At 41.1% G+C, this 17,354-nt stretch overlaps 1 protein-coding gene across 1 annotated transcript; it reads right to left on the reverse strand.

Moving 5' to 3' along the window:
• Positions 1 to 6,702: 6,702 nt before the first annotated feature.
• LOC130294909 (olfactory receptor 6N1-like) lies at positions 6,703 to 14,748 on the reverse strand. The gene is made up of 2 exons (XM_056545059.1): positions 14,720 to 14,748; positions 6,703 to 7,717 (listed from the first exon to the last, which is right to left on the reverse strand). Exons 1-2 carry the CDS (start codon positions 14,746 to 14,748, stop codon positions 6,703 to 6,705), a joined length of 1,044 nt encoding a protein of 347 aa, XP_056401034.1.
• Between the last annotated feature and the right edge of the window lie 2,606 nt (positions 14,749 to 17,354).

Here is a 17,354-nt window from a genome sequence, read left to right on the forward strand (position 1 = left end):
AATGACACTTTTACACTTTCATAATTACTGTTATTCCTTAAGCTTAAAAGGGGAATAACATTCTTTTTTAAAATCAACTGGTGCCAGAAAGTTAAACAGATTTGTAAATCACTTCTATTAAAAATTCTTAATCCTTCCAGTACTTATTAGTGGCTGTGTACTACAGAGGAAATTATTTTCTTTTTGGATTTCTTTTCTGTCACAACCACAGTGCTCTCCGCTGACACCTCTGTCCATGTCAGGAACTGTCCAGAGCAGGAGAAAATCCCCAGAGCAAAAATATGTTGCTCTGGACAGTTCCTAAAATGGACAGAGGTGTGAGCAGAAAGCCATGTCATGACAGAAAAGAAATCCCCCCCCCCCAAAAAAAAAAATGATTTCCTCTGTAGTATACAACTGCTAATAAGTAATGGAAGGATTAAGAATGTTTAGTAGAAGTCATTTACAAATCTGCTCAACTTTCTGGCACCAGTTGATTTATTTAAAAAAAAATTCCCACCGGAGTACCCCTTTAAACAGATTTGTAAATGACTTCCATTAAAAAAATCTTTATCCTTCCAGTACTTTTTAGCAGCTGTATGCTACAGAGAAATTCTTTTATTTTTGAATTTGTTCACAGTGCTCTCTGCTGACACCTGATGCCCATATCAGGAACTGTTCAGAGCAAGAGAAAATCCTCATAGAAGACCTATGTTACTCTGGACAGTTCCTGACACGGACAGAGGTGTCAGCAGAGACACTGTGGACAAGACAAAAAAAGAAAATGTAAAAAAGCAAAGAATTTCCTCTGTAGCATACAGCTGCTACTAAGTACTGGAAGGATAAAGATTTTTTTAATAGAAGTAATTTACAAATCTGTTTAACTTTCTAGCATCAGTTCATTTAAAAAAAAAAAAAAAAAAAAAGTTTTCCACCGGAGTACCCCTTTAGTAGTACACTGTACAGTGCCTCTGTATAATTATTGAGTTGGGTTTTTTCTTTCAATTCCTGACACTACATGTCCATTGACATCAGGAAGATACTGTAATTATACATTTGTGTGATGTTACAGCAGTTTAATGATATGGCATTGAACCGGTACGCTGTTGCTAATGGACATTGGAAGCACTAGGAAGATATACATACCGGTACATGCTGATTATACTTGATTGTAACCATTTAAAAATGAAGGTACATGTAACATCTACATGTGGGCATGCGACCTTTTGTATTACTGTTTTTAATTGTACATTCGGTTTTATGGAATGTGAAGTGTATTACTTCCGTGTGAATGTAGGGAAGAGGTGGATCCTGGAGAGTCTCAGGTGAGGTGCATCCAACTCATATTAGGTTCATGGAGTGTGTGTGTCTCCGTTACGTCAATGCATGTTGTCATGTCATCAACACTTCTGTATTGCAATGGTTGTATAGTTAAAGGGGTACTCTGCCCCTAGACATTTTATCCCCTACCCTTTGCATAAGATGTCTGATTGCGGGGGTCCTGCCGCTGGGGACCCCTGCGATCTCCCTGCTGCACCCGACGTTCGTTTAGAGCGTCGGGTGTAGCGCTGGAGGCTCGTGACGTCACGGCCGCGTCCCGCTCGTGATGTCACAGTCATGCCCCCTCAATGCAAGTCTATGGGAGGGGGCAACGCCCCCTCCCATAGTCTTGCATTGAGGGGGCATGGCCGTGATGTCACGAGCCTCCGCCCCGCATCGCCAGTCATCCGGCACAGAGCGGAGTTCACTCCATGTACAGGATGCCTGGGGTGCCGCAGCTGAGATCGTGGAGGTCCCCTTTGGATAGGGGATAAGATGTCTATGGGCGGAGTACCCCTTTAAGCACTTTTTCTGTGAAGGTAAACCGGTGATAAAGTTGGCATGTGCAGACACCCACATCAATGAATTCATCCTAGTAGCCATCACTGGTATCTTCACATTTGCTTTGGCCATGCTTATGCCCTCCTAATGGTTTATAATGAAACATCTCCTAAAGATACGGACTTCAGAGGGAAGATCTAAAGTCTTTTCAACATGTACTTCATACTTTCTCATTGTTATCGTGTACTATGGGAAAGCTATATGCATCTACCTTGGGTCCGCATCTGATGATACAATAGAAAAAGACAGACTCGCAGCTATTGCTATGCTTGGAAAACAACTTCAGGCTTTATTGAAACAGCGACACAGGTAAAAGCATAAAAGTGTCATCTGGTGGGAATCTAGTTCCAAGATACTTATACGCTTTTACCTATGTCGCTGTCTCAGTAAAGCCTGAAGTTGTTTTCCAATTGCTGGATTAATCCTTCTTCTTGTATTGTGTGGTGCGCGGGCTGGGCGCAGAATCCGTGAGCAGGAGATTCGGGGTGTAGGTGAGCCGGAGTGTTTTTGCACATAGATATTTAAAGCAAGGCAGATATTCTACATCTTTGCAGAACTTAACCCCTTAAGGACTCAGGGTTTTTCCGTTTTTGCACTTTCGTTTTTTCCTCCTTACCTTTTAAAAATCATAACCCTTTCAATTTTCCACCTAAAAATCCATATTATAGCTTATTTTTTACGTCGCCAATTCTACTTTGCAGTGACATTAGTCATTTTACCCAAAAATGCACGGCGAAACGGAAAAAAAAATCATTGTGCGACAAAATCGAAAAAAAAACGCCATTTTGTAACTTTTGGGGGCTTTCGTTTCTACGCAGTGCATATTTCGGTAAAAATTACATCTTATCATTATTCTGTAGGTCCATACGGTTAAAATGATACCCTACTTATATAGGTTTGATTTTGTCGCACTTCTGGAAAAAATCATAACTACATGCAGGAAAATTTATACGTTTAAAAATGTCATCTTCTGACCCCTATAACTTTTTTATTTTTCCACGTATGGGGTGGTATGAGGACTCATTTTTTGCGCCGTGATCTGAAGTTTTTATCGGTATGATTTTTGTTTTGATCGGACTTTTTGATCACTTTTTATTCATTTTTTAATGATATAAAAAGTGACCAAAATACGCTTTTTTGGACTTTGGAATTTTTTGCGCGTACGCCATTGACCGTACGGCTTAATTAATGATATATTTTTATAGTTCGGACATTTACGCACGCGGCGATACCACATATGTTTATTTTTTATTTTTTTTACACTGTTTTATTTTTTTTATGGGAAAAGGGGGGTGATTCAAACTTTTATTAGGGAAGGGGTTAAATGACCTTTATTAACACTTTTTTTTTACATTTTTTTTGCAGTGTTATAGGTCCCATAGGGACCTATAACACTGCACACACTGATCTCTAATGCTGATCACTGGCGTGCATTAACACGCCTGTGATCAGCATTATCGGCGCTTGACTGCTCCTGCCTGGATCTCAGGCACGGAGCAGTCATTCGTCGATCGGACACCGGGGAGGCAGGTAAGAGCCCTCCCGGTGTCCGATCAGCTGTTCGGGACGCCGCGATTTCACCGCGGCGGTCCCGAACAGCCCGACTGAGCAGCCGGGTCACTTTCACTTTCACTTTAGAAGCGGCGGTCAGCTTTGACCGCCGCTTCTAAAGGGTTAATACCGCACATCGCCGCGATCGGCGATGTGTGGTATTAGCCGCGGGTCCCGGCCGTTGATTAGCGCCGGGACCGACGCGATATGATGCGGGATCGCGGCGCGATCCCGCTTCATATCGCGGGAGCCGGCGCAGGACGTAAATATACGTCCTGCGTCGTTAAGGGGTTAAAGGGGCCAGAAAGTTAAACCGATTTGTAAATTACTTCAATTTAAAAATCTTAATCCTTCCAGTACTTATCAGCTGCTGTATACTACAGAGGAAGTTCTTTTCTTTATGAATTCCTCTTCTGTCTGACCACAGTGCTCTCTGCTGACACCTCTGTCCATGTAAGGAACTGTCCAGAGCAGGATAAGTTTGCTATGGGGATTTGTTCCTACTCTGGACTGTTCCTGACATGCAGAAAATGTAGAAAAATGCTGCGGTGGCGCTTCCAAGGAATTCACCCAAAGTCGTGGGTGTAGGTATAAAGTAAATAATTTATTTTTACAGCATAAAGAAATCAAAGAAAATAAATAAATAAAGCAAGACGCGTTTCGGGAGTCACAGCTCCCTTTTTCAATTGCAGGTGGTACACAGCTACCACCTGCAATTGAAATAGGGAGCTGTGACTCCCGAAACGCGTCTTGCTTGATTTATTTATTTTCTTTGATTTCTTTATGCTGTAAAAATTATTTACTTTATACCTATACCCACGACTTTGGGTGAATTCCTTGGAAGCGCCACCGCAGCATTTTTCTACATTTTCTGCATTCTACATACGGACCCACCTGTGGGCTCCATTCTCACGCTGCAGGCCTGCATACCAAGCTATCATCACCGGCAAGGGACACGATACCCTCCACCCGGGTACCCACCTACACCGGCTAGAGACCTACACCGCACCCAGCGCTACCTCCGCTTTTTTCCGCTATATACTGCAGTTCCTGACATGGACAGAGGTGTCAGCAGAGAGCACTGTGGTCGGACAGAAAATAAATTCAACAATAAAAGAATTTTCTCTGTAGTATACAGCAGCTGATAAGTACTGGAAGGATTAAGATTTTTAAATAGAAGTAGTTTACAACTCTGTTTAACTTTTTGGCTCCAGTTGATTTAAAAAAAAAAAAAAAATATATATATATATATATATATATATATATGTTTTCTACTGAAGTACCCCTTTAAAGGAGTACTGCAGCCTTAGACAACTTATCTCCTATCTGCAGGATAGGAGATAAGTGTCTGATCGGGGGGGGGGGGAGAGTCCAACCACTGGAACCCTCCCCCCCCCCCCCCCCCCGCAATCTCCCGTACGTGGTCCTGGATCTGCTGCGGCTCTGCACTGCTTATGCTTGTGTAAGAGACATACCCCCTCCATTAAGCTCTATGGGAGAGGTGAGGATGAACGAACGCTGTATCTCCACCTCTTCCATAGAGATACATGCACGTACAGGAAATCATGGGGGGTCCTAGCGTTCGGACCCACCGAGATCAGACACTTATGGGGGATAGGTTGTCTAAGGCTGCAGTACTCCTTTAAACTCGCGGTCTTCTGTCCTTTTGAGTCCCACTCAGATCCAGTATACACTTTGGAATCGGACCAAATATAGTCATTAGTGTTGATCGAACTGAACCAGTAGAACCTGATTTCAGTTAGAAGTTTGGAAAATATATGCTTGGTTGAAGATGGTAACATGGCACCAATGCCATATAAGAATAGAAGAAAAGACGAGGAAAACATGGTGTCGGTGCCATTTTAGCATACAAATATACCAGGCTCCCTAAGTATAGTCACAAATAGTCATCATAGGTACAGTGGATAATCAAAAAAAAACACAATGTACACCTATCATGGAAAACCACCGAGAACTATCATATGAAAAATAAGTATGTACATCTTTATTGAACATACATAAAATCAATTGTATAAAATATCACCAAAATACATACACATCAAGGAAAAACTGAAAAGAAATGAAGTCCTGGGGTGGAAACATCTTGTAGAATTCTCTAATGTATGCTCACAAAAATAACATAGGAGAAAGAAAAAAGAAAAACATCAGTACTAGTGGGGTAGATATGGGCTAGCAAGGTGCTAGGACGACTCAAAAATGCACCCTGCCTGCTCCCTGCCTGTCAATCATGCCAGGGAGGGGGGCTCTGTGAACAGGGACATACCAAATCCCCCCTGCCTTGTGCCCCCACCCCCCACATATAATTTCATTGACATCTCATTGTCAAAAGCACTCCCACCACCCCCCTGCCTTATGTTTGCCGTGCTGGATGATCGGATCACTGCGGCAGAGCTGCGGGCGACCCGATCATCCATTTAAGTGACCGCGATGCTGCAGATGCCGTGACCTGTATTGATCACGGCATCTGAGGGGTTAATGGCAGACATCCGCGGGATCGTGGATGTCCGTCATTACCGGCAGGTCCCTGGCTGCGATCAACAGCCGGGACCGGCCACGCATGATCCGGACATTGCTCCGATGCCCGCGGTTATGCTTAGGACTTAATGTACATCCTGGTGCGTTAAGTACCACCTCACCAGGATGTACATTTACGTCCTTCGTCGTTAAGGGGTTAAAGGGGTACTCCAGTCGAAAACCTTTTTTTTTTTTTTTTTTTTTAAATCAACTGGTGCTAGAAAGTTAAACAGATTTGTAAATAACTTCTATTAAAAATTCTTAATCCCTCCACTACTTATTAGTGGCTGTATACTACAGAGGAAATTCTTCTCTTTTGGGATTTCTTTTCTGTCACAACCACAGTGCTCTCTGCTGACACCACTGTCCATTTTAGGAACTGTCCAGAGCAGCATATATTTGCTATGGGGATTTTCACCTGCTCTGGACAGTTCCTGACATGGACAGAGGTGTCAGCAGAGAGCACTGTGGTCATAACAGAAAAGAAACCCCAAAAGAAAAGAATTTCCTCTGTAGTATACAGCCGTTAATAAGTACTGGAAGGAATAAGAATTTTTAATAGAAATAATTTACAAATCTGTTTAACTTTCCAGCACCAGTTGATTTAAGGGTCGAAACATAGCAGATTCTTTATTATACATTTTATTTTCGGATTTTTTTTTATTTTATTTATTTGCAAAACCAAACATAACCACAGTGTTCTCTGGTAAAAAAAAAAAAAAAAGTACATCAATCAAAAGCAAGCATTATATACAGTTACTTCCCTGGTCTGAATCTCATAACCAATTCTATATTTTTGTAGATCAGTGTAAAAATTCTTTTTATTGCTATTTTGACTTCTTTATTCCTTAGACTATAAATGATTGGGTTCATTAATGGAGTAAACGTCGTATATACCAGAGAAAACATCTTGTCTTTGTCCGCAGAGTTCCAGCTTTTAGGGCCAGCATAAACAGTAAATGCAGTGACATATATTAATACCACCACCGTGATATGAGAAGAACAGGTGGAGAAGGCCCTGATTCTTCCTTTGTTCGTCCTCATCCTCACAATAGAATATATAATATTAATATACATAATGATGATAAATATAAAATTAAACATGGTAGCAAAGCCGATAACTAAGCCATTAATTTTAGTATTAAGAGAGGTATCTACACAGGCCAAGTTCAACAGGGGCGCAAGGTCACAGAAGTAGTGATCGATGTACCGTAGGCCACAGAATGGCACTCTTATGGTAAAACTGAGTGGTAAAGTTGCAGCTGTGAACCCATAGGTCCAACATAACACAGCAAGATGTCTACACACTTTATCACTCATGATGCTGGTATATCTGAGGGGGTGACATATAGCCATATATCGATCCAAGGACATCACAGCCAACAAACCACATTCAGTCATACCAAGTCCATGGAACATGTACAACTGAACAAAGCACCAATGGAAGGAAATGGTTTTGTCATTGGTCACAAGAATAGCCAAAAGCTTTGGTATTGTAGTTGATATGTACCAGATCTCCAGTAAGGACAGGTTGGTAATGAAGAAATACATTGGAGTATGAAGGTTCAGACTAAGACGTACCACCAAAATAATAATCATGTTACCAAAGAGAGTGAGTAGATAGGTAAAGAGAAAAATAAAAAATAGACCAATGCTATAGTTCTCAAGGTTCGCAAATCCCTGGAGATGAAAGTCAGAATTGTTGGTCTGGTTCTCCAAATTTAGAAATAGCCTTGAGCCCTGGATGTTTTGACTAAATGGTTGAGTGAACCTGTAGGAACAAGAAAAACATGAAGTTTAAGCCATTTATAACCATAGTCATTTGAGTAGACCATAACTTTCAGATGGCACCAATCTAGGACCTGATGTCTACATACTGAGTCCGTTCACTAAGAGTGGAGTGGAGTTTTCTTCATGCGGTTTTGTTTTCGACAGGTATTTACTATTGTATGTTGTATTTGGCAATTTTCCCTACATTTTGCTTTTTTGACACCTACTCTGAGCTGTCAGTTTTTTCAGAGCTCAAATCCACCACATATTATGTGGACAAATGTTTAAATTTGTAGGTTTCTTTAGAAAATGTAGTTTTTTTTAGACACGCCCCTTTTCCCTGATGGCCATGCCCCTTTGTAGGGTTAGTAGGATTCTTTGGATTATTTGTCGGAAATTCTGGAACACAATACATGTGACACGGAAAAAAAAACTACAAAATCTACTCAGGAAAGCCTTAGTAAATGAAGCCCAATGTGTCTGACCTTTTATTTATTTTTTTGTGTGTAATAAACCCCTCATCATTGAAATTTCAACACCAAAAAGGAGGCTCTGTAAAGTTATGGCAATCGCAGAAGTAGCAGGTGTCACTAAGATTGGAATATGATAACATTTTCAAGTAACTATTTCCAATCTGTGGTATGTGAGAGGGGTATAAAAGAAAAATCGAAAGCTCATTTTCAGCCACATGAAATCCCAACATTCAGATCAAGTAAGTACATTATGATTGTGTGATGCCTCCTGTTGGTTGCCAGGCCAGTTATCACCAGATATACAGACTGACTGGGAAAGAATCTTTAGGGTAGAGTCACACGTAAATATCCGCTGCATATTTTATGCTGATCCGCAGGTGACCCAACCCATAGTTTGCCTCCGGCTGTTCGACCTAAGCAGGCTCCCTGTGTGTCTGCTCGGAGTGGTGTATTGCCGTTGCGAGAAGGCCGGGGGGCAGTGGGGGATTCGGGTTAGGTCCAACAGCTGGAGGCACTCTATAGGTCGGGTCACCGGCAGATCCGCATTGTAAAATATGCTATGGATCCGTTACGTGTGACCCTACCCTTAAACTGAGAGATTGTGGTTTATCACTCCAGTAAATGTCTCCACGTGTAGGCTGAAATGTCAGCACTGTTTAAGATTCTGTGTTCCAATGGTGGGGAGATCAATGACAAAATATAATGACAGTAAAAGGTGCACAGAGGTTAACCTCTTAACCACTAAGAAAAAGGGGAAACACAATACAGCGTACACCCAATATGTATATATCAAAGTTTATTACAAATTACAAAATTACATAGCAGACAAAGACATTAAAAACATTAAAAGGGCCACTACACACACAGGGTTATACTGTTATTTGCAGGTGCCCTGGGAGGGATGTTTTTGGGACCCCTCCCAGGGCACCTGAAAATAACAGTATAACCTTATGCCAATAAACCAACCTGTACTATAAGAGAGTCCACATACAGCATAATAATCCTGGCTCCAATCAATAATACAACCTGCATCCAGGTATCAAGATAGCCAAGGTACAGGTAGGCAAAGACGACAGATGGAGGAGTGTCTCAGGCAGATGCCCCCCTAGGCCCTGCACAGACAGATTGTCAAGTTGGAAGAATGTTGTTTACTGATGCATTCAGTACCCTGAATGAAATTGAACGACACATACAAAGCATAGTGCATTGTACAGTGTCTACATAAACCATCAGAAGGAGCTTGCATGACATTGGGCTACATTCCAGATAACCAGCTACAGATGTTCTATTGACCTCCCACCACTAATTTCAAATACTATTTTTGTGCGCAGCAAGGCTTGCCATGGAGTCCCGCTTTTGTCTCAAATGCAGTGATAGCTGAATATTACTCTGGAGACCACATGAGCAACACCAAGAAAAATCCAAATTCTGAGGATAGGTCATCAATACCTTTTGCCTGGAAGACCATTCAAAGGAACTCTCATATTCAAGAAAATAAGGGTCAGAACCTGTTGGTATTGTCACGATGCCGGCTGGCAGGAGGTGGATCCTCTGTGCCAGAGAGGGATTGGCGTGGACCGTGCTAGTGGACCGGTTCTAAGTCACTACTGGTATTCACCAGAGCCCGCCGCAAAGCGGGATGGTCTTGCTGCGGCGGTAGTGACCAGGTCGTATCCACTAGCAACGGCTCAACCTCTCTGACTGCTGAAGATAGGCGCGGTACAAGGGAGTAGACAGAAGCAAGGTCGGACGTAGCAGAAGGTCGGGGCAGGCAGCAAGGATCGTAGTCAGGGGCAACGGCAGGAGGTCTGGAACACAGGCTAGGAACACACAAGGGAATGCTTTCACTGGCACAATGGCAACAAGATCCGGCGAGGGAGTGCAGGGGAAGTGAGGTATACATAGGGAGTGCACAGGTGAACACACTGATTAGAACCACTGCGCCAATCAGCGGCGCAGTGGCCCTTTAAATCGCAGAGACCCGGCGCGCGCGCGCCCTAGGGAGCGGGGCCGCGCGCGCCGGGACAGGACCGACGGAGAGCGAGTCAGGTACGGGAGCCGGGGTGCGCATCGCGAGCGGGCGCCACCCGCATCGCGAATCGCATCCCGGCTGGAGGCGGTATCGCAGCGCACCCGGTCAGTGGATCTGACCGGGGCGCTGTGGGAGCGAGAGTGTAGAGAGCGCTCCGGGGAGGAGCGGGAACCCGGAGCGCTCGGCGTAACAGGTATTACCTAGATTTCTATGGATTTCTATTTCTTCAGAGCTATTTGATTTAATTATGTAGATGAGATTGCATGTGTGGGTTCTACAGGTGCTTTGTCCATACAATAAGACAAACAAAGCTTGACTGATGACAAACCTATTCTTCAGAAGAAATATCGGTTCCTATAACTACAGTATGCCTGGATGCAAACAACTACTAGAAGAGATTAGAAGATGAATGAAGCTGGAAAAAGCAACAAACACAATGAATAAAGACCTAGTCTACATTATTCCATAGTTAGACAAGATGTTTATGAATAGAAAAAAAGTAAGTGAGACAGTAGATGACAGAGATGGCACTCACCAAAAGGGTTTTCTTTATTCAAACACTGCGGTGCATACAGACAAGGGCAAACAGAAGTGAGAGGGCAGGGATGTCCGGACGTCACCTGCCCTTGTCTGTATGCACCGCAGTATTTGAATGAAGAAGAACCTTTTGGTGAGTGCCGTCTCTATCATCTGTTGTCTTGCTGGATTACATACCTACTTTAGAATGAGCACCACTAGTGTTTGGACTTGAGATGCGGTTCGAGATACAGCTGTCTACTCATACATGGTATGAACCATGCCTAGTCGTGCATATGCCAGACATTACTGATCCTAGTCACTCAGTGAAAAGTATTTTGCTCACCTCATTTAAACTGACATCTCAAATATACTCCAGTGTATGGACGTTCTACTGTATATTTTCCAGGCTTTTATAAGACAGTAGCTGATATCTCCAGGGACAAATTGTTTCTATCAACGGTTTTCATAATTAATCCCCAGTGTTTATTTGGTAATGTATTGTAGAAAAACATGGATCAAGGAGATTTTTAAAACTGATAAAATGGTTAAAGAATGTAGAGTGTTGACCAAATACTTTTTCTATCATGGGTGCTATGAATTCCTTGAAGTGAGGGACCATGTTGTGCATTTACAGTGGGGCAAAAAATTATTTAGTCAGCCACCAATTGTGCAAGTCAAGTTCCCCCACTTAAAACTTATGTACCAGGGTATTGTGGATATCCCTTACCCGTGTTATCTCTCTGAGTTGAGCAGGCCGATCCTGAGCCTCCGCTACCTGGAGGCTGAGTTACATATCTGCGGTAGTGTATTCACCCAAATGATCATCTGGAGTTTGGATGTGGGGTCCTGTTGGGAACATTTTTGAGAAAACAAGAAGACTGGCACAGAGCTAATTTGAAATTAACTTTGTATGGCATAAATGAAAACAACTTTAATAACATAACAAACAATAAGGTATAGTATAACACAAAATAAAAAAAATGCAATGTGTATATAAGTCTCACCTACCCACATACCTGCGGCCCACCCTAATTTTTGCCCTATCACCTGTTGGGTACTTATAGTTGGTGCACATATAATTAATGGGATCCATGAACATACAGAGGGGCAATAAAGTATTTAGTCAGCCACCAATTGTGCAAGTTCTCCCACTTAAAAAGATGAGAGAGGCCTGTAATTTTCATCATACGTATACCTCAATTATAAGAGATATAATGAGAAAAAAAATCCATCAAATCCCAATGTCTGATTTTTAAAGAATTTATTTTCAAATTATGGTGGAAAATAAGTATTTGGTACCCTACATACAAGCAAGATTTCTGGCTCTCACAGACCAGTAACTTCTTCTTTAAGAGTCTCCTCTGTCGTTAATTATTTCCTTACCTATATTAATAGCACCTGTTTGAACTTGTTATCAGTATAAAAGACACCTGTCCACAACCTCAAACAGTCACACTCCACTATGGCCAAGACCAAAGAGCTGTTGAAAGACACCAGAAACAAAATTACAGACATGCAACAGGCTGGGAAGACCGAGTCTACAATAGCCAAACAGCTTGGTGTGAAGAAATCTACTGTGGGAGCAATTATTAGAAAATGGAAGACATACAAGACCACTGATAATCTCCCTCGATCTGGGGCTCCATGCAAGATCTCACCCCGTGGTGTCAACATGATCACAAGAACGGTGATCAAAAATCCCAGAACCACACAGGGGAATTAGTGAATGATCCGCAGAGAGCTGGGACCAAAGTAACAAAGGCTACCATCAGTAGCATACTACGCCACCTCAAACCATGCAGTGCCAGAAGTATCTCCCTGTAGGCGTACTCCAGCCCTAAGACATCTTATCCCCTGTCGAAAGGATAGGGGATATGATGTCTGATCGCGTGGACCCCCGCTATCTTGCATGCAGAACCCACCGTGTCGGACGTCACGATACTCCTGCCCCGTAGTCATGACACGGCAGACTCCGAGGTTGCTGCACTTCGTGCAGCTCCCAGAGGTAGGTGATGCATGCAAGATAGCAGGGGTTCCCAGTGGCGGGACCCCCACGATCAAATGTCTTAGGGCCGGAGTACCCCTTTAAGGACCACAAGTTTTTCAGTTTTTGCACTTTAGTTTTTTCCTCATAATTTTCAAAAAATCACAACTCTTTCAATTTTGCACCTACAGACTCATATGAGGGCGTATTTTTTGCGCCACAAATTGTACTATGTAAGGACATCAATCATTTCACCACAAAATTTACAGCGAACCCAGGAAAAAAATATTTGTGGGACAAAACTGAAAAAAAAAAAAAAAAACTCCATTTTGTGAGTCTACACAGTGCACTTTTCGGTAAAAATTATACCATATATTTAATACTGTAGGTCCATACAGTTACAATGATACCCCATTTATATAGGTTTTTCTTTATTTTTCTACTTAAGTTTTTTTTTATAATTACATGCACCAAAATCAGTATGTTTAAAATTGTCCTCTTCTGACCCCTATAATTTTTTTTATTTTTACGTATACGGGGTGGTATGAGGGCTAATTTTTTGCACCATCATCTGAACTTTTCATCTCCACACTTGTATCCAACTCAAATCGAGAAGAATTCAAGGTGAAACAATATATGAATTGTAATACTAATCATGTAATTTACCTATTCTCCTGTATTATGTGTAGGGTACAATATGTGGGGTGTACCACGAACCCTCAGAAAATTCGGGTGAGGCAACACCTGTCAGATATTCCCCATTTCAATTCAAAAAACATATCCATGGTGTCCAGACATTGTGCTGAGCACCATGGTGGATCTTTTTCTACAATGATAGTTCAAGATATTGAGCAAGTCTCAGACGATGAGAGGAGGGAATAACAAACAGAAACTCCTGGATCGCGAAGTGTATTGGATTATCCGGTTTAAATGGGTAATCCGCTGCTCAGCATTTGAAACAAACTGTTCCGAATGTTGGAGCAGGCACCGGGAGCTCGTGATGTCATAACCCTGCCCCCTCATGACATCACGTCCCGCCTCCTCAATGAAAGTCTAGTGGAGGGGGCGTGATGGCTGTCACGCCCCCTCCCACAGACTTACATTGAGGGGGCGGGGCTATGACATCACAAGCTCCCGTTGCCGGCTCCAGCGTTCAGAACAGTTTGTTCCAAACGCTGAGCAGCGGAGTACCCCTTTAATAGTACACTGTACAGTGCCTCAGTGTAATTATGGAGTTGGTTCTTTCTTTCAATTCCTGATTTCCAATTCCAATTCCAAGATTGTGGCCCGTAGGTCCAATCACCTGCCTCTTGCTGTCATCAGATTGTTTTCTGCTCTGGTCTGCAATAGAGTAGATAATGCAACAGTAGATAATGCTGTTCAGTGTTATGCCCTATGCATAGCAATGAACAGTATTAGCAATCAAGTGATTGCTATAAATCGCCCCCTATGGGGACTGTATAAGTGTAATAAAAGAAGAAAAAAAAGTAAAAAAAAAAAGTTTAAAAAAATGTTAATAAGCCCCTCCCCCAATAAAAATGTTAATCCCCCCCCCCCCTTTCCCTTTTTAAAAATAAATAAATGAACATATCTGGTATTGCCGCATGCATAAATGTGAGATCTATTAAAATATAATGTTAATGATCCCGTACGGTGAACAATGTAAATGTAAAAAATTTTAAAATGTCAGAAATTGCTGCATATTTATTTTTAAACTTATTCTTTTTATTTTACACCAAAAACAGTGAGATAATTGAAAATGCTTCAACATGGATTAAATTACACACTCAAATTGGGGACTTCTCCCTAGTACATACATAAAAAGAAAGAAAGAAAAAGAGTGGAAAAAAGGGGAAAGAGAGGAGAAAAATAGAGGGAGCAAACGGAGGAAAAGGTAGAAAGGATGGAGTTGGAAACAAAGGAGTACAGATGTTATATTATTGATGTTTACATTTTTACCATTTGTTCTTGGATCTAGAAAATATTTATAATTACTTTGTAGCTAAAGCAGAGGATTGTTCCATATTGTAATAAAATTTAACTGCGTTCAGGAGTTATTGAATATCAGGTACTTCCGTGCTTTTCTATTTAGCCGCAATTGTTGTTTTTGCTGCTGTCAAGAGATGGATTGTAGTGATAATGTCCGATATTGGGATTTCAGATATTGGTACTTCAGCCCAAGTGGAAGAACGCAACCTCAGGGCCTCAAGGAAAAGCATACCCCACTATTTGGCACAAAATCAGATAAACTTTTTCCCAGAACGAGAAAATAAAATCACCTTCCCACCAAACATGGAGCATACTTCCAACTTCTCTACTACATCTCCAACATTTGTCGGAGCAGGTAGGGTCACTTTGTGGCAGTTTGTATGGTGTCATATACCATCTATACACAATTTTCTTAGCTGATTCCAAATGGGAAGCATTGTGTGATACTTGTGAATTTAAATTGAACGCATGGGTCCATTGTTCATCACTAAAGTTTTTCCCAAATTCTTGTTCCCATCTCCTACATGAGGCTGGTAGTTCAGTAGTAGGCAGGAGGGATTTATACACCTTTGTTATGCCCTTGCAGGTTATATTTTTGCTATTAAAAAAATACTATATACTGATTTCGGTTTTGAATATAGTAATTTTGTTGATGTTATGTAATGTCTTAACTGTAAATATCTCTAAAATTCCGATGTTGAAAGTTAGAGTTTTGGAGAAATTAACTGGAATGGGAAAATTCCCTCCTCATCTGAAACATCGGAATAAAGAAGGATACCTTGATTTTTTCAAGTAGTAAATCTAATGTTAGGGATCTGTGTCTAAAATACCTCCAGGGGCATATCTTTAAGTCCTAACGGGAGTATAGAGCTTTTAACTAACGGGAGGGACCAGATGCGAAAGGATGCTTTCATAGTAGGGCAGATGTTAGGTGGGATTCTATTTGTTAAAAGAGATGTCCATAGTTCTACAAACAGGGAGCCTGAGGATGTTAGAGAAGACTCTATTTCGACCCATGACCTAGAGTGGTCTCCTATCCACCAATTCTTCACCTGATTTAACAGTGAAGCATAGTAATAATGTTTTAAGTCGGGCAGCCAAGACCTCCTTTTTCTACTAGGAGGCATAGATATCGTAAACTCTGGCTTTTTGGTTCTTCCAGATTAACTGCATCAGAAGATGTTGTAAAATTGAAATTGAAATTGCTACATTTTGATCACATTACATCCCCGAAAAATTTGATAAAAAGTGATCAAAAAGTCACGTATACGCAAATGTGGTACCAATAAAAACATCATGGTGCAAAAAAATTACCCCTCATACAGCCCAGTATACAGAAAAATGAGAAACCTATATGGGTCAGAATAGGGCGACCTAAACCATACAAATTTTGTTTAAAAAAGTTAGAGATTTTTTTTAATTGGTACAATAATAGTAAAGCATGTTAACATAACACAATAGCAGTCCCAACATTGCCAGGTTGGTGCAAGCTGAACCTGGAAATGTTTGAAAGTTCGACTAGCCATGAACCCTCGAAGTTCAGGTTAAATCCAGGTTCGGGGGCTCGGCTCGCTCAACTCTAGAATGAACATTGTGACTTTAGACATTTTAAAAGATTTTCTGTATCTTTAGAAAAAGGGATAACAAGTTGATCAATGGGGGTCAGACTGGTGGGACTCTTGGTGATCCTGAGATCACACATCATCTGAATGGAGTGGTAGCACACATCTGCTCGGCAATGTTCGGAACCCCTTAGAGAATGAATGCAGTGCTGGCCACGCATACACTTGGCACTTCATTTATTTGGAGTGCACAATTTTCCTGCTTTCTCTTGCTCGGTGGAAGTATCAGTGGCTGGACCTTCACCAATCATTTTGTTTTCCTGTGGACAAAACAGGCTTAATACCTTTAAAAAGTAAAAAATAAAAAGCCTTCTAAAAAAGAAAAATGTTTTATTAATAAAGTTTATTTGTCATATGTCTTTGTAAGTCAAACCAATACACACATCAAATACATTATTTAATATCATATATCTGTAAAAAATAACCTGTAAAGTAAAATTACAGATTTTTATGGTTATAATCACCTAACTTCCCACCCTACCCCTTGAATAGTGTGTAGCGGCATAGGCCATATTCGAATTCGCGATATTTCACGAATATATGGACGAATATTCATCATATATTCGCTAAATTCGCATATTTGTAATATTCGCGTTATATTTTCGCATATACGAAAACTAGCTTATGTGAAAATTTGCATAGGCAAAAATTTGTATATGCAAAAATTTGCATATGCAAATTTTCACATATGCGAAAATTCATACGCCACTCTCACACAGTAGTATTAGAGCCTTCTTTACACCACACAAGCTGGAAGCAGAAAGGGAGGATCACTGTGATGTGTACTGTGAAAAAAAATAAAAAAATAAAACGAATATTCGTAATTACGAATATATAGTGCTATATTCGCGAATATTCGTGAATTCGCGAATATGCGATATTCGCGAGCAACACTACCCTTGAATAAGACATCATATTGCTATACAAACTGGAAAACTAATATATATATATATTTTTTCCAAATTAATAATATGTAAATGTTGACGCACCTCCTTAAAGGGATACTCTGGTGGAAAACT

The sequence above is a fragment of the Hyla sarda genome, chromosome 11, assembly GCF_029499605.1.
Source record: "Hyla sarda isolate aHylSar1 chromosome 11, aHylSar1.hap1, whole genome shotgun sequence".
Lineage (NCBI taxonomy): Eukaryota > Metazoa > Chordata > Amphibia > Anura > Hylidae > Hyla > Hyla sarda.